The sequence below is a fragment of the Nomascus leucogenys genome, chromosome 2 (genome assembly GCF_006542625.1).
Source record: "Nomascus leucogenys isolate Asia chromosome 2, Asia_NLE_v1, whole genome shotgun sequence".
NCBI lineage: Eukaryota > Metazoa > Chordata > Mammalia > Primates > Hylobatidae > Nomascus > Nomascus leucogenys.
Window position 1 is genome coordinate 30,765,324 of NC_044382.1, and position 18,486 is coordinate 30,783,809.

The 18,486-nt window shown below is 39.1% G+C and overlaps 1 protein-coding gene across 3 annotated transcripts; it reads left to right on the forward strand.

Annotated features, from left to right (window-relative positions):
- Window positions 1-2,230: 2,230 nt before the first annotated feature.
- C2H5orf46 (chromosome 2 C5orf46 homolog) lies at window positions 2,231-17,069 on the forward strand. 3 transcript variants are annotated; one of them, XR_004033193.1, is made up of 5 exons: window positions 2,231-2,331; window positions 6,959-7,103; window positions 11,683-11,740; window positions 13,057-13,192; window positions 16,110-17,069. XR_004033193.1 is itself a non-coding variant. In XM_003266603.2 (4 exons), the coding sequence occupies exons 1-3, from the start codon at window positions 2,262-2,264 to the stop codon at window positions 11,729-11,731; spliced, it is 264 nt and encodes an 87-aa protein (XP_003266651.1). In that variant the 5' UTR covers window positions 2,231-2,261; the 3' UTR covers window positions 11,732-11,740; window positions 16,110-17,069. The 3 variants fall into 3 exon arrangements, 2 of the variants coding, with proteins under 2 accessions (XP_003266651.1, XP_030682726.1); XM_003266603.2 differs by lacking the exon at window positions 13,057-13,192; XM_030826866.1 differs by lacking the exons at window positions 11,683-11,740; window positions 13,057-13,192 and having other exon boundaries at window positions 2,248-2,331.
- The last annotated feature ends 1,417 nt before the right edge of the window (window positions 17,070-18,486 follow it).

Consider the following 18,486-nt stretch of genomic DNA (forward strand, 5'->3'; position numbering starts at 1 on the left):
TCAAAGGTGAGACCAAGACCAAGCAATAGAGTAGGCTCCATGAGGATTCAGAAGTAATAAAACATTCTTCTCTTGAGACCTACAGGCTAGGAATCAACCTAAGTGTCCATCAACAGGTGAATAGAAAAAGAAACCATGATATGTATACACTGGAATACTATTTACTATACAGCCTTTAAAAAGAAGGAAATCCTATCATGTGCAACACAGTTGAACCTGGAGGACATTATGTTACATGAAATAAACCAGGAGCTGAAAGACAAAGAAAGACAAATACATACCACATGATCTCATTTACATGCGGACTCTAAACAAGAAGAACTCACAGAGGCAGAGAGAAGAATGATAGTTACCAGAGACTGGGAGTTGGGTAGTGGGAGGGACTGGGGAGATGCTGGTCAAAAGATACAAAATTTGAGCTCAACAGGAGGAATAAGTTTGAGACATCTATTGTACATCATGGTGGCTATAGTTAATAACATTGTATTGTATACTTGAAAATTGCTAAGAGATCAGATTTTAAGTGTTCTCGCCACACAAAAAAAGATAAGTACAAGTAATCTGGGTATTAAATAGCCAGATATAGCCTTTGCACAATATATGCATATTTCAAAACATCATATTGTGCACCATGAATATGTACAATATTTGGCCAATAAACAAATAAGTAGATACACAAGCTGAAAGAGAAGAGAGCTGTTAAAACACTTAGTTCTCCTATGAGAACACATGGACACATTCGGGGGAGTAACACACACTGGAGCCTGTCAGGGTTTCAAGGGTAAAGAGAGCATCAGGAAGAATAGCTAATGGATGCTGGGCTTAATACCTAGGTGCCAGCCGGGTGCGGTGGCTCACACCTGTAATCCCAACACTTTGGAAGGCCGAGGAGGGCAGATCACGAAGTCAGGAGATTGAGATGATCCTGGCTAACATGGTGAAACCACATCTCTACTAAAAATACAAAACTTAGCTGGGCATGGTGGCGCATGCCTGTAGTCCCAGCTACTTGGGAGGCTGTGGCAGGAGAATCCCTTGAACCAGGGAGTCGGAGGTTGCAGTGAACCCGAGATCACACCACTGCACTCCAGCCTGGCGACAGAGCAAGACTCGGTCTCAAACAAACAACCAAACAAAACCTAGGTGACAGGTTGATCTGTGCAGCAAATCATCATGGCACATGTTTACCTATGTAACAAACCTGCACATCCTGCTGGCTACATGTGTAGCCCAGAACTTCAAATAAAAGTTGACAGAAAAAAAAGAGAAAAATAAAAGTAAAATAAATAAGACAGTTTGTTGTTGTTGTTGTTGTTGTTGCCTGTTTGTTTTCAGACAGAGTCTCACTCTGTCACCCGGGCTGGAGTGCAGTGGTGTGATCTCGGCACACTGCAACCTCCACCTCCCAGGGTTCAAGCGATTCTCCTGCCTCAGCCTCCCAAGTAGCTGGGATTACAGGCCTCTGCCACTACGCCCAGCTAATTTTTTGTATTTTTAGTAGAGATGGGGTTTCACCATGTTGGCCAGGATGGTTTCGAGCTCCTGACCTCTTGATTCACCCACCTCGGCCTCCCAAAGTGCTGGGATTATAGGTGTGAGCCACCGCGCCCAGCCAACACTTAGTTCTTATACAATGGGGTCAAGTGTGCTATAGGACAGATGATGAAGTAACAAACTCTGCCTGGAGAAGGGTGGAGTGGTTACCATGAAGGTATCACAAAGAAGGACCATTTGAACTGAGGAATACGTAGGAGTGATCCGAAGGGAGACGAGGAGGAGGGTAGCTGAGGAAGAAGGAAGAGGAAGAGCAGAGGCATGGGATGTGAAAGGGCATGCCCATGTGGAAACAAGGGATTATCCCAGAGCATGAGGGAAGGCATAGAGTGTACAGGGAGGGCATAGGCTTGCCTTGCCAATCTAATTTGTTGCCTGCCGCTTGACACTGACGAGTAATTCTACCTGATATCCCTTTAATTATCAATGCTGGCCTTGAAACTAGCCTCAAGAGATTCGCTCCAGAACCCTTTATAGATACAAATTTTAAAAATCAAGAGGGTTTTTCTTTCCCTATATGAAAAATGTTTGGTTTGAATGACAGGGTATGGCTCATTAGTACAGATCCAAAAGCAAGCTGTGCAGACATCTTGTGCAACAATCTAAATTCCAAAGCAGATGATGTCACCTATCTATGCCCTATAAATGGAGCATTGTTTCACATGTATCTGAACAATTTATCTGCATCAATACCCCGTGCTACCAGAATGGCTGTCTCAGTACTTCGCCTGACAGTTGTCCTGGGACTGCTTGTCTTAATCCTGACCTGCTATGCAGGTAAGTGCTTCTGATCACAGCCCATGAATTGTTCAGTAGTTAGCAGTGACTAGAGAAAGCTGATGGCACTGATTGAGAACATAAAAGAAAGAAGGGGTCTTTGGGCACTCCAGAAAGAGCACTGGCCTGGGAGACAAGAGGTGTATCTTCTAACACAAAGAAAGTAGAATTTTAACAAAAACCTAGCCTCTATTTTCAGTGGATGTATGAAGTTTGAAATTTTTTACGTGCTCTTATGATATAATGACACTATTCTAGTATAAATTCCATGGGAGCTGACTGGCATTTATTTTTTGATAATTATACCTAATAATGTTCAATGGTGGACAATATGTACTCTGGAATAAAACTCCTAGACCTGGCTCTATCACTAACCAGAAATGTGACTTTAGGAATGCTATTCAGTCTCTCTAGGCCTCACATATAATTGGGGACATTTAACTTTCTCGTAAAGTTATCATGAAAATTAAATAAAAGGAATGAAACAAATTGGAAGGGTACCTGGTTGATAATAAGCATGCAATAAATATTACCTGCTATTGTTGTCATGTATAATCTCATTTGGCTCTCATAGTAATCCAATGATGTAAACATGTACAGTTTTATCATTTTCCTTTTTACAGGTTAATAAACAGGTTGCAGAGGGCAAGTTACTTGAGCATACATACAGGTGGAAGTGGCACCTGGGAGTGAAACCTAGGTTCCTAGATTCTTTCTACTATTATCGAGCAACTATTTCTTTCCCACCTTTTCCAAGCACATAGAAGCTCTATGCTGCCTTCTCATTAATTAATTTATTGTTTATCTGCAAAAGACTGTGAGGTCCATTCAGAATGATAGACCAGAAAACAGAGACAGTGCAAACATTTAGCGACAGAATCCTTTGAATGTAATTTGGCTGAACAACACACAGGCAGACATTACAACAGAATTACTCTAGATATGGCCACAGAGATTATTAAGTCCATTCTACTCCTAAAGAAATCACTACAGTGAAGTGAAAGGAGAGATTTGATACCAAGACCAGTCACCACCCTGTCTCTTATAAACTCTGAAACTGGTTAAATCAGTTCACTGCTTTGAACCTCAGTTTCTTTATCTGTAAAATGGGATACTATCAACTTCACCAGGTCAAATGAATATGCTTTTATAATTACTTTGTAAACTATTAAAACTGTACAAATATCAGCAATACTGTTTCTTAAGAACATTATATTCACATTCACTAAGAAACTCAACAAGATAGTTACTGTAAATAAAGGCTATCCCATATAATACTTGAAAAAAGAAAATATTAAACTATTGGCTTTGAAGATTGTTTCTAGGATGTAAGTTCATATTTTAATAGCATTTTTAAAATTTATATTATCTTCTAAAGCACTAGAGGAGAAAGTGAATTATAAATCATTTTGTTGCTATTACTATTAATAGTAACAATAAGACAGAGAAAATTTATTTATTCATTCTTTCATTTATTATTTATTTATATAAGGTAAGTTTATCTTGGGATTGGTACTGTTAAAGGCTGTATATATATGATATATGTATGTATATATAATATAGATATATGTATGTGTGTGTATATATATAATTTATAAAATATCTTTCAATCCTGACAACATATGAGGAAACTGAGACACGCAAAGTTAAGCACTGTGTGCAAGTTTACATGGCTAATTTTTGTTAAAGGCAGGAATCAGACAGGTCTATAAAACTCCAGAGCGTGCAATCCACCACACTTTAATACCTCTCAATATATATGGGGTTCACAAGCTAAGGCCAAGATTTTGATTTCCACCCACTCCAATCCCAGGCTTCTTGTATCTTGAAAAGCCAGCTTTTAGTGTCATATTGAAATAACAAGTCAATAGAATTTATTTTGCAAGTAGCCAGATAGAAACACGGGAGAAAAAAATCTCATCTTTCATGCAAGAAATTACTGCTTTGCACTTGGCAAATGTCTTTACAGAACAATTGTTTGGAGGTTGTATTATACAATGTGAATAATGTGCTTTGTGGAGTTAAAAAAAAATTAGGTTCAAACCCTGGGTCAGCCACTTTCTAGATGAGTGATTTCAGGTGAGTCATTTAATTTTCCTGATCATCTGTCTTCTCTCCTGTAACTGTGATACCACTGCTGAGCTGAATGACGATTAAGGCATGTGCTGAAAGCACTGATGCCGTACCTGCACAATAGGCACCTTACACATGGGTTCCGCTTCCACCTCCTTCCCACAATAAAAACAAACCAATCCTTTTGAGTACCTGGGTTGCCCAGCACTTTATGTGAAGGTCATATCTATAGTTCTTTTTTTTTTTTACCTTGACTCTTAGCATAACTATGCACATAATAGTGGGCTCAGGCCAGGCACGATGGCTCACACCTGTGACCCCAGCACTTCAGGAGGCCGACGTGGGCAGATCACTCAAGCCCAGGAGTTCGAGACCAGCCTGGGGAACATGGCGAAACCCCACCTCTACACAAAATACAAGAATTAGCCAGCTGTGGTGGCATATGCCTGTCATCCCTGCTACTCAGGAGGCTGAGGTGGGAGGATGTCTTGAGCCCAGGAGGTTGAGCCTGCAGTGAGTCATAATCACTTCGCTGCCCTCCAGCCTGGGCGAGAGAGTGAAGCCCTGTTTCAAAAATAAAACATTAAAAATGTAGGCTCAAAAATACTATTTGAATGAAGGAACCAATAATCGGATATATGAATAGGTGATGATTAGTATATTGATTTTGGTTATAAGTCCCAAACTGGTGCTTCTATCAAATCTTTAGTTGTGTCATAGTAAACAATAAATGCTCATAGAATTGCCTGCCAATCTTTTTTACTAATAGTTTCCATTTTAGGATATAATATAGATGTAAAGTTTCTGACATAATTTGGCAGCCTCCACACAAAAGGTAGTTACATCTCCTTTATCCAAAGTCAGGGGTACATTGTCTGGAAGTTGAGACTTCTTGAGTTAAAACTTGTGCTGAGTTTGCCAGATAAAATACAAGAAACACAGTTAGATTTGGATTTCTGACAAACAACGAATAATCTTTTAGCATCAGTGTGTCCTAATTATTGCATAGATCTTTCTTATAGTACCAGAAAAGCATTTGTTGTTTATCTGAAATTTAAATTTAACTAGGCATCTTGTATTTTTATTTGCCCAGTCTGGTAACATTACTTGTCAGGGTACAATACAATTAAAAAATAAAGGTCCCACTTAATCCTGTGACCAGGGCTCAAAGGGGAGACCACATGTAGCTACTGTCACTCTTCCATCTCTTCTCATCTCCTGGGAGTAAAGACAACCAAGCAAAGTCAAAAAGCCCCCAAGAGATCTTGAATATAATCAACAGACTCTGAATCCTTGGCCCTCTTTCCAACGGGCCCTTAAGAATCCAGTGTAAGAGGCCTGCAGTTATCGTCCCAGAATTTTCCTTACTCTCTATGAGGTCTTCTGTAAGCCTCTTAATCTTTTCACTTTTCAGTTCAGTGAGCTAAAAAAATGCATACTCTGTAAGATTGCTCAGGGGATAAAATTACACAACATTTGTAAAATCACTATGAAACTACTAGGTGATATGCAAGTGATAAAATTTCTTTGTCATCGTTATCGTTATACTATCTTGAATCTTCCAAAAGAAGTGCAAATTGCATAACTTTTCCATCAAAGACTGTGCAGCTCATCAGAGTACTTTAGAATCCAAATCTTAATGCCAAACTGACATGGGTTTGAATTGTATTTCTGCCACTTACTGTGTGACTTTCAACCAGTTTCTAAACATCTCTCAAATTATATTACTTTACCTTTAAATTGGGATAATTGTTCCTACCTTGTAGAATTGCTATGAGGATAAAATAAGATAATCCATGTAGATCATCATAGGCATGTACTCAACAAATATTACCCATTGATATTTCATTTTTATTTATTTATTTTATTTCTTAGAGACAGGGTATCACTCTGTCACCCAGGCTTGGAGTGCAGTGGAACAATCATGGCTCACTACAGCCCCTATCTTCTGGGCTCAAGAGATCCTCCTGCCTCAGCCTCCCAAGTAGTTGGGATTACAGGTGTGCACCATCACACCTGGCTACTTTTTACTTTTTGTAGAGATGGAAGTCTCACTATGTTACCCAGGCTGGTCTCAAACTCCAGGCCTCAAGGAATTCTCCCATCTCACCCTCCCAAACTGCTGGGATTACAGGCATGAGCCACCTCACCCAGTTGATAATTTATCTTTAATATGATTATTACCATGGGCATGGAGATCATATGGAAAAACAGACATTCTGTATGTCAGTCCTGGCACTGGCACTTACTGGCTGCTTAACTCGGGGAGAAGTACTTAGCCTCTGGGAACTTTGGTTTTCTCACTCACAAGGCGGTGCCAGTGTCTACCTAAATATCAATATCAGTCTGTCTATTTGTTTATTTTTACAAATAAATGAGATAATGCATGTGAATATTTTATCCAGACAGGCATTAAATGTTCAATGAATATAACCATATAAGGCTATGAAATTAGTGAGTGGGTCAGAAAGAATCCCAAGCGTTCCCGCCACAAAAAGGAGGATTCCTTCTTTGTTGCTGAGAATCACTTCTGAGATTCTGTTCTGTGTTTCAGACGACAAACCAGACAAGACAGATGACAAGCCAGACGACTCGGGCAAAGACCCAAAGCCAGACTTCCCCAAATTCCTAAGCCTCCTGGGCACAGAGATCATTGAGAATGCAGTCGAGTTCATCCTCCGCTCCATGTCCAGGAGCACGTAAGCACTGAGAAAAACGTTGCTTTTTGTCCAGTTCTCTGTTGATAATGAGCACACAATGACCACATGGCATTAAAATATATGAGAAACAAAATTTGTGGCATAAGTAAATGTGTTATTTTTCGTTGAAAAATGTTGCGCTACTTAAAATATATTTTGCATCTGAATCAATTGCCCTGAACTTTTTGGGGGAAAGTACATTCCCATCAAGTGGTTCCATACAGGATTTTTTTTTTTTTTTTAATCTCAGGAGCAAATAGGGAGGAGGAAAAACACTAGACTAAGAAACAAAAAGCCAAGTTCTGATCCTAACTCAGTTGCTATTTTACTAGGCGGTCTTGAACAAGGCCCTCCCACTCTGAAGGCCTCTATTTGCTCATATTTTAACTGTAAAGTTAAAATAATAGATGGCCCGCCCCTTGTAAGCACTGTGATTATGTGATGAAGGTAAGAGGTAGTGATACGTTCATTAGTGATGGGTGTGATGAGTCCTGCCTATATTTTCTAGCTTGAGTAGCTCAAGAAGATTAGCAGAGACAGTAGATAACCTCTCTTTAAAGACAATCTAGAGAACCTCTCAACATGAGTGTTGGTTTTCATCATGAGGGACTGCCTTCGGGCAGATCACCAATCCCAGAGTCTTCCCGGTGTTCTCAGCCTACTTCGAAGCCTGTGTCTAATTCCCAATACATGTTATTTTTGCCTACATAGTTCTGATTTGACACTACTACCTCACTGTATGCTTTATTCTCCCCATATTAATCTCCCAAATTTCAGTGCTCCAAGATGAAATTCACTCTTTCGAATTTCCAGGTGCTTTCAATTTCCACTGCTCTAAGCCTCTGCTCTCTAATTTTCTCCCATATAGATCCTTAAGCAGAGTTTGACTAGGTGTGGTATATCCACCTGATACAGAATCCACTGGGGGAATTTATTTTTAAAAATGCAGATTTCTGCATCCCATTTTGCAACTTTCTAGGGACAAGGCCATGGATATGGTTTTCAACAAGCTTTTCAGGTAATTCTGATATACAGAAATTTTCAAAAGCCATGCCTTGATCAGATGTTCTGGGTTGCATGGATGGGCCTTAAAGATCCACAGAGCCTTTACATTTTTATTAATATTTTGTGTCAGTGTGATTTTTTTTTTTTTTTTTTGCATTTTCCCGGGGAAAGTGTTCATGACTTCTATTAGATTTTTGAAGGGGTCTTTAACCAATAACAGATTAAGAACCACTTCCACGTAGGAGTAATCAGGGGTTTTGTAATCTCTGATCTGCTTAAAGGGATAGATTGTCATCTGATTGGGCAGTGTTCTACAGGCAATCCTTCTCCACAAATTGTTAAAACTCACAGGTGTTTTTTTTAATTGTTACATTTCCTATTGTGGTTGCTTTTGCAACTGTTATCTTTCCAAGATTGTTAATGTAAACAAGGAGGAAAGTCATACGCCAACAATAGGAGCACCACCCATTAGATACAAACTAAAGATTAGACCCCAGTTGAATTAGTATTGTTACATTCACACAGCAAAGCAAGGAGTTAGAACATTAATAATTCTTTTCATTCCTTCCCTAGGGAATTTTCCAAGTATAACATAGGACATTTTTCTCTGTGTTAACTATAAGAGTCGACTCTCTGATATGCTAAAGAATTGCTGTCGGCTCTACGCTCAGAAATGGCCCTTCATCTACTGGTTTCCTTTTCCCTCATTATATTCTGAGTAAATGGCCTTCTTTCTGTTGCTAGAAATGATTACCATCTCATGCTCTCTTCCCTTACTCTCCCTCCTTCCTAAAATACTCTCCTTTTCTCATGACTAGTTCTTGAGCCTGCGGCTAATCTAAAAGTCACTTCCTCAGAAACTGTTCTATGACCATTGTTGTTAATACTGTCCGCTTCCATTCCCACTGCCTGCTATTCTCTATCACTGTACCTTGCTACACTGTCATAATATTTGTTACCATCTGAAATGACTTATTTATTTTTAATCAAGTAGCAAGTGAAAGTAGAGACCAGATCACGTGACTGGTTGCAAGAGCACAGTACCTGGCATACAGTGTCAGGCACCTGAATTAATTAATTATGGAAAGATATCTTGCAGATCAGACCTAAAGCCCATCTACCTCAATTTGACTGAGAAATCCTGAAGGATTTTTGCTCAAAGACACAGCAATATCTGCTCAAGAGATAAATCTGTGGGTGGTAGAGCCAGGACCTAAGACATACCCATAAATCCCTGTTCAAGGGAAGACCATAAGCAAAATAGGGGGTGGAGGATAGGAGGAGACATCAGAAAGTATTGCTAAGCACTTAACATGTACAAAGCAGGGACACGGATTGTGAAGGAAAAGTCTAGGCTCTTAATCCCTTCTCCTCAAATAATCTGCAGTCCTTATGGTAAAATTACTTAAGCCAATGCAATAACTAAAAATGCCTAGCAAGGTAAATGTCAGCCAAAGATCACAGGCAGTTTCCAGTGAAAGGAGTTCTCAATGGGTCCAGTGTGCTTAGGGAAGTGTTTATGGCAAAAGCAAGATGTAATTTGGGCCTTGAATGACTGAACAAGATTTGATTTGGAAGAGACAATGAGAGGAATAACAAAGATTCATAAGGGTGGGAATTTTACTTTATTTACTCCAATGTGTCTGATGCCTAAGTGGTGTGTCAGATGCATAGTAAATGCTAGAGACATGCTTTTGGGACAGTGAATAGACTGGATTGTTCTCTCCACTTGCTTTTGGATCACCTTGGAGCTACCTAGACTGCATTTTGCTCATCATTTTTCTGAAAAAATATACATATTCTTAACTCATCTCACCCTTTGAGAGCCCTTAATTCTTGGGAATATTTTCTCCTCTGGGTTCCATGATGTATTTTCCTGGTTCTGTCTCTACCACTAGACATTCTTTCTCATTCTTTTTATTTGACTTTTCTTCATGCACCTGCCCTCCAAATATCATTGTTCCTCAGAATTCCAAATGTGCTTGGTTTTTCACATTGCAGTTTACACATTGGGAATACTGCCTATAATCTAATGAGTTTCAAATTCACATTTCTGTTGTAATTTTTTCCTGAGCTCCAGATGGAATAACTGATTGCTTGCTACAAAATTCCATCGTTTTTCTACCACTATTTCAAATTCCACTGGTCTAAACCCAAGCCCATCATCTCACTCAAAACCTTTCTCCATATCTCATTAAGTCACATTATCATCCACCTAGAATCCAGAAACCTAAGGATCTTCTCAAATCCTTCCTGCTCATCACCACCTTTATCAAATTGCTGAATATTCTACCGTATATACCTTCCTTGGGTATATGTATATGCACCCTATATACATTTCTCTTTCTCAGCTCCACTGACTAGCTGGTCAAGTTGAGCCCTTCATCATCTCTTTCCCAAGTTCCTTTTATTGGATTTCTAAAAAGTTCCACTCTTTTCTGTCTCTCTTTTTATTGGATTTCTAATAAGTTCCACTTTCTGTCTCACCAATTCATCTTCTACCTACTACCAGAACTTATATCAGAAAAATGTAAATTTGGTCATATCACTGCCACGCTTGGAAGTTTTTCACGAATTTCCATTGCTTCCAAAATACAAGCAAATGCATAAATGCATTAGGCTGATGTCAAAGGTCCTTCTCTGATGCCAATGTATCTTTCAGTCACATTTCTCACCTCTGCAACCTGAAGCCCCAATGACTAATGAGTTTCATTTTAAAGCAGGTCATGTTTGTATAAACCCCCAATATCTGTGCATGTGATTTTTCCCTCTGCTGAAAATGCCTAGCCCCAAAGCCAAAACCCCACTCTGTTCACTTGGCAAGTCTAATCATTTTCTAAAGCCCAATTCAAAAACAAACTCTGTAAAAAAGTCATAGACACTTAACATCAGAAATTTCAGTTTTTCATATTCAGGGATTTCATAATCCTTTGCAGAAATCGTCATAACAACTTTTATCCCCACATTGTATTAAATTACTTGTATCTGAGTTGTCTGTTTTCTCCACTAGACTATAATTCACAAACCATATTTTAGTTATCTTTTATGATCTCAGCAGATACCCTGGTACCCAGTCTTTAAGCCATAGGGCATCATGTTTCTAGCATTTAGTAATGACTCTGGAGACCTCAGTTTTTAAATTTTCTTTGCAACTTACCAGCCATGTGCTTTGGACAGGTTGTTTAATCTTTAAGCTTCAAAGGTTTTCTCACACATAAAAAGAGATAATAAAGATGCATTCAACAAATATTTATTAATTTCTACTATTTGCCATGCACTGTTCTAGGTGCTGGGGATATATTACTGGAAAAAATACCAAAATATATGTCTTTATGGACTTTACGTGTGAATAGATACCTAACTAATGGGTTTGTTGGCAGGTGCAAAAAGATAATTATGCATAAATTACTCGTCCACTATGAACTATGTGGATATTTTAGGTCTTATTTCTTTCTGACATAGAAAAATCTAGAGAAGAACAGTATGGCTCAAACATTATACAGCACCTTAGTGATCATTCTAACACTCCTGTTCAGTCCGAATTGTAATTCTTATTTTCTCTTTTTTTCTCAAGAGGATTTATGGAATTTGATGATAGTGAAGGAAAACATTCATCAAAGTGACCTCCTCAGGTGATTTTTCACTTAAAATTTACAACTGAAATAATAGTGTATTGGACAAAGGAAAAACAGCCTGTCTAGTTTTATTTAATAATTTTGGTTACCCATGTCTACCTACAAGCAGAAAAAGTACATTTTAAAAAATTCTTACTGTAGTTTTTTTAATTAATTTTAAATGAATGTATTTTTATCATGTACAAGTTTCTAATAATAAAATTTTCTTAAGAGAGGAGGTACAACTGTGAGATGAAGTGAATAAGGATGGCAAGTTTGGGGACGTGGTTCCTGTCACAAATCTGCTAGGAACTTGCTTTGTACAAGTTCAGCCTGTGAAATGAGGGGCTAGCACGCACTAACAATCTAAGGACCCACGTAATCATGCAGTTAGTTACTCATGAGAAGAGTGAAATTTGCTGAACCTAATTCAAAGAGAAAGGATAACAAACTTTCTATCTCACGCAGTTAGATATATGGGCAAACAATATTGTTTGAGTGCTCAGAAATACTTGCTTTTTCCCTACTCGGGTCTCTCCTGAAAATGCATATTGAAATACAAAAACAAAAGTGTTAGATCTGAAAAAGTAGTAATATTAGTAGCTGGTATGAACTGTGTTCTTACTCTCTTTTAGGCATCAAGCTAAGTGATTAATGACTAAGTGCTATGTAGTATTTAATTCCTAATCACTATGCACAATAGATATTATTATTCTTAAATTTTATAAATAAGGAAATAAAGGCCCAGGGAGGTTTGCTAATGTGGCTATATTAATAAAGGAGGAAGACAGAATTTGAATTCAAGCAGCCTGATTCCAAGGCCTGTGCTGTATCTCTAAGCCATAGTGCTACTGGAGACAGAGCAGAATAGTATAGGAGAAGGCAGTGGAGAATAATGATTAAGCTAAGTAATCTAAGTCATACCTCAAGATGTTCATAGAAATACAACACTACCCCTTTGCTTAGTTGGTTACTTTATCTGCATATTCAGGAAGCATGGCCTTTCCCAGCTTCTGTTTGTGATCTTGTCTGGAAATGCCCCTTTTCCCCATTGGCTCCATTTCATAATCCGGGTATGATTAATGTAAGTTCAGAAAGTTACTATTATATTTCCCCGGAACTTAGCCCACCCATTCCCATATGCTTCTAAGGATGAGAATCAGGCTTGAGCATTGAAATCAAAACATGCCCAACCCAGACTCTCCTGACTCTTACCCTAAGGCCAATTAAGCTTTTAAACTCAGTCACTTATGTTTGTATACTTTCATTCCCATCTTCTCTGAGAACAGCCTACCTCTTCTTGCAGGTGTCCTAATACTTTGCCTTCATTCCAGCTTCTGGTACACACCTATAATTTTTGGTACCCACACCCCAAATCCTTGGAGTACATCCTACAGGTCTGGTCTATGATGTAGTCTAATAGCCAAGGCCACATGGAGGAGCAGAAAGAGCAGAAGACATAGACAAGATGTAAGTTCAACTTCTAAATCAGCCACTTAATGGTTATGTAACCATGGTCAGGCCACTTTAGCTGCCTGAGCCCCACTTTTCTCCTTATGAATTTTTAAAACGTAGGGAATCTTAATGCCATAACTTTTTTAACTGCACATGAAAAACTTGGAATTGATGCATGAACCAACTTAAGATGCCCTGATGAGCAGGGAGGAATGGCTGAATCTAGGGATATAATATAAAAAACATTAAACTAGGGAGAAGGAAGCAACTAAGGGAGAGACTAATTTTTGTATTTTTAGTAGAGACAGGGTTTCACCATGCTGCCCAGGCTGGTGTTGAAATCCTGGCCTCAGGTGATCTAAGTGATCTGCCCACCTCAGCCTCCTAAACTGTTCCGATTACAGGCATGAGACATGGCATGCAGCCAGCATTTCCTAAATTAAGATAGGTAGTTGGATAGATAGATCTTATGTTTCTCTTATTAACATTGATTTTTTTTTTTTTTTTTTTTTTGAGATGCAGTCTCACTCTGTCACCCAGGCTGGAGTGCAGTGGTGCTATCTCGGCTCACTGCAACCTCTGCCTCCTGGTTCAAGCGATTCTCCTGACTCAGTCTCCCGAGTAGCTGGGACTATAGGTGCGCATCACCATGCCTGGCTAATTTTTGTATTTTCTTTTAGTAGAGATGAGGTTTCACCATGTTGGCCATGATGGTCTCGAACTCCTGACCTAGTGATTCTCCCCCATTGGCCTCCCAAAGTGCTGGGATTACAGGTGTGAGCCACCACACCTGGCTGATCCCTCCCTTTTTTTTTTTTTTTTTACACGTTTCTTTAATGCTTCTTTAATCCACACCTACTGTATCAATCAGCCAATGCTACTAAAATGAATAACTAGCTGGCTATTGAGAAGTTGATGGACTCAGCAATCACATAGCTCTGTGTATCTCATAACTGTGGAAGGAAATGATAAAGTTATGTATAAAGGGGCCTTGGGAATGCCTTGGAAAAGATAAGAAGGAGTATCTGGAGGAAGGGATAAGCATTATGAATGCTCTACAAATAAGGTGAACTCTGAGAGAAGAGATTCTACACACAACCTGATATGATGAGTAGAGAGAGGTACAGTATTTGGAAAAGTATCCAATAACTGAATACCTGGTTCATCTGAGAACCTCTCAGCCCCTACTGAACAACATGGGCATGATTTTTACTGGCCTTAATATTTTCAATAAAATTAAAATTTTAACTCCACTTGTCCTGCATTGTTAAAACCATATGAATTCAAGTCATCTTTATTTGTGTCTTTTTTTTTTTTTTGAGACGGAGTCTCGCACTGTCGCCCAGGCTGGAGTGCAGTGGCGCAATCTCGGCTCACTGCAAGCTCCACCTCCCGGGTTCACGCCATTCTCCTGCCTCAGCCTCTCCGAGTAGCTGGGACTACATGCGCCCACCACCAAGCCCGGCTAATTTTTTGTATTTTTAGTAGAGACGGGGTTTCACCGTGGTCTCGATCTCCTGATCTCGTGATCCGCCCGCCTCGGCCTCCCAAAGTGCTGGGATTACAAGCGTGAGCCACCGGGCCCAGCCTTTATTTGTGTCTTAAGTCATTTGATATTTTAAGTATAAATTTTCTTTCCTGCATAAAAACAAATTTGACGAACCTCACTGGATTACTAAAATTATCAAAAGAGGTGATGGATAGAAAGTCACTTTATGAATTCTTAATTTTTATACAAGTGTTTTGGATTAAGGCAAAATCTACTATAGGACACACTAGACTTTTATGCTTAGACTTGCTCAGTCACAACTTCCTAGGGAGGGATCTAGGAATAAGTAAGTCAGACAGGAAATTCCAATGCACCCGATGAGCAAAACTGCCCATGGCCACTTGATTACCTTTTCATGTCACTTGATTACCTTTTCATGAAGTCTTGTGGAAAATTTTTCTTTTAGAAATTAGGCAAAAAAAAAAAAAGCCTTCCCTAAAGTCAGATTCCTCTTTTCTGCTTATAAGATTTATGTGATGGCTGGGCACGGTGGCTCATGCCATTACAGGCGCCTACCAAATCCCAGTGCTTTGGGAGGCCGAGTGGGCAGATCACCTGAGGTCGGGAGGTGGAGACCAGCCTAAGCAACATGGAGAAACACCGTCTCTACTAAAAATACAAAATTAGCCGGGCATAGTGGCACATGCCAGTAATCCCGCTACTCGTGAGGCTGAGGCAGGAGAATCGCCTGAACCTGGGAGGCAGAGGTTGTAGTAAACCAAGATCAAGCCACAACAAGCCTGGGCAAAAAGAGCGAAACTGTGGCTCATAATCCCAGCACTTCGGGAGGCTGAGGCTGGCAAATCATGAGGTCAGGAGATAGAGACCATTCTGGCTAAAACTGTGAAACCCTGTCTCTACTAAAAATATAAAAAATTAGCCAGGTGTGGTGTCAGATGCCTGTAGTCCCAGCTACTCGGGAGGCTGAGGCAGAAGAATCACTTAAACCTGGGAGGCAGAAGCTGCAGTGAGCTGGGTGGGATCACAGCCACTGCACTCCAGCCTGGGCGACAGAGAGAGACTCTGTCTCAAAAAAAAAAAAAAGATTTCTGTGACTTATTTTTTTCTTTTTCATCACCTATCTATCCAGAAACTCAGTGAAACTGGTGACTCAACTTATCCTTAGGAGTTTATTCAATGTACATTCTCCCTTCATTCTTTTTTCTGATTCTTTCTTTATATACTTTGAATTTTTCCTTTTGTTGTTGTTGCTCATTTCCTCAAATATGTATTATAGTTGATTTTATTATGAAACCTCTTCTATTTTAAAGTGCAGAAGCATAAAAATTTTAAGGAAAAGGTTTAAAGTTCTTTGGTTTATTTAACGTCTTAAACCCTCTCTACTTGATAATTGTTTTCCTCTCTTTGGTTTGTGTTTCAAAGGACACACCCATGTGGCTCCTGGACAATCCAAAAGCAGCCAAATCCTGCTTTTCCAGTTCTGCTTCACAAGTCCTCCAGGACAGAGCCCTCAAAGCAACTCCCAGTGAGTTCTCAGGATTCAGCTCTGGCTTCAGCCAAACAGAACTCATTTTGAACACCCCGACTGCATTTTTGCTTTTAGAAAGTTAGAATAAATATGGCGCTTTGGGATCACATAGTTGATGGGGAAGATTTGTGTTGCTATTAGTAATTTTTTCTGGCCATGCTTAAAGTTTTAATGATGCAAATATATATATCTCTTGGTGAATATTTATATATTCAACAGGATAACCAAAGAATGGTTCAAAATAAGAGGACTAAAGCCCAGATAATGTAGCAAGTTCAAATTCACAGAGCCAATAAGTGACAGAAACAGGATTAAAATCTGACCTCAAAACAAGCTCTCAACTCCTAAAAATGTATGCAGTTTCAGAGTTAAAACTTTTACACATCTTTTTTGGAAAGTATTTTAAAACTATCTGAGCCCACTCTCCTACGCTAGTAAACTTAAAAACTGACCTTTTTAAAATTAAAGAGTCACTATTTTTCTCATAGAATAGCAGTGTCAGAGATGGAAGGGTCATTGAAATGTTTAGTTTCAGCCCTTTCATGCCATCACCTTATTACAGTGGATCCTCTGCAGCCATGGCTGTGGTTCTTGCCCACTTACCAGAAGTAAAATGTGACATAGCAGAGCTAGAAATACAGTAATCTCCCAGAATTGTTTAATGCGGACAGTAAGACAAGACTGAAATCTTATCGTAGAGCAAGATGCCAGTTAAAGCAGTGCTCTAATCTAGAATAAAGTTTCTACGTGCTGCTTCTACTGAGTTCTCAAAAGCTATCTTGGGTTTTGTCCTTCCCAAACACATAAACTCTGAAAGTAACTCAAATGTATGTTTAATAAATCTTTTGTTTGTTTGTCTGTCTTCCTGTTTTTACTTAGCCAGAAGAGGTCTGCATGCAGCACAAAGAATTTTAATAATATAGGTAGATAAACCAAGAGTGAATTCCTACTAAATGTTGACAAATGCATGTTACTTTCTACAATAAATTCAGACAACTCACACTCTGCATTTTCTAGGGATTGTGTCAATTTCAAATATCACATCCCACTTAACTAAATACCTAGAATGTCTATTATATTCAGTATCTGGCACACAAACTGCTTCTCCCCATCAAATGTGGCTGCAAAATCTCTTTTCCGATATTGACTCACTGATTTGTGCCTGGACAACACATTTACTACAACTATATTAATTAATACACTACCTATATGTGAGAAACACACTCTACCAGAACTTTTCTGCCTTTATCTTCACCTGTCTATTGTACATTTTGAAATCACTTTTTCATGTTGAGGGCTGGGAAAGTGCCATATCAATACGGGATTTGATAAATTCCTAACAGGTCACCGACAAGGATCTCCAATGATCTATAGAGATTTTGAAGATTTTGCTTTACAATGTGTGTTTCCTCTTCCTCCCCTTCATTGCCTTCTTCCCCTACCCTCCAAGAAGACCCATGTCTTCAGCCAGCAGGTACACCTGTTCTTAAAGATCAAGAATCTCTTTCATTTGCATAGAATTTTTCTTTTGCAACTCTTTCCCACTATCATCTCCTTGTAACCTCATAACCGCAATGTGATTGAAGTGAATTAGGGAGGCATTGTTTTCTGCATATGACAGGTGAAGAAACTGAAGCTCTGGGAGGCTGATTGGTATCATGCCTAATATACCAAAACTGGTAGAGGCTACATGGGAACTCCAACCAGGTGTGTCTAACTCCCAGCAGGGAATTCCCCTCTGACATGCTGAGGACACAATCTACATCATCACTGTTCTGTCCCAAATCCCAAACTTTCTATCATGACTCAAGTACTTGAGGGAATTTACACTTGGCTTTTTACAGAAACGCTGAGTAGATAGAGTAATTCTATTTAAATAAAATTCAATTCAGATTAATTCCTTCTGCCATTTTCCATCTCATTTGAAGCAAACACTACACTTTAAAATTTCTTTACAATGGTGGCAAAGATCCTATCTGAGCTATTCACTTCCCTTCCTTTCTCCTACTCATTATCTTTCTCTTTTCACTCCAGCCATATTGGGATCCTTGTCAGTCTTTAAACAGTCCAAGTATGTTCTTTTTATAGGGCCTTAAATTTCCTCTTCCCTGTGCCTAAATTACTCTTTCCCAAGATGGCCACATGGCTTGCTCCTTCATTTATTAAGGTCTTCTCCTAAATATTACCTTCTCAGTGAAGCCTTCATTGATCATGTTATTTAAAACTGTGTCTTCTGCCGTAATACGTCTATCTTCTTTGGCTGCTTAATTT

Coding starts and splice junctions, on each gene's coding strand:
- C2H5orf46 (XM_030826866.1), top strand. CDS start 2,262: ATGGCTGTCTCAGTACTTCGCCTGACAGTTGTCCTGGGACTGCTTGTC. Junction 2,332..6,958: donor AATCCTGACCTGCTATGCAG/GTAAGTGCTTCT, acceptor TCTGTGTTTCAG/ACGACAAACCAGACAAGACA. Junction 7,104..16,109: donor CGCTCCATGTCCAGGAGCAC/GTAAGCACTGAG, acceptor TGTGTTTCAAAG/GACACACCCATGTGGCTCCT.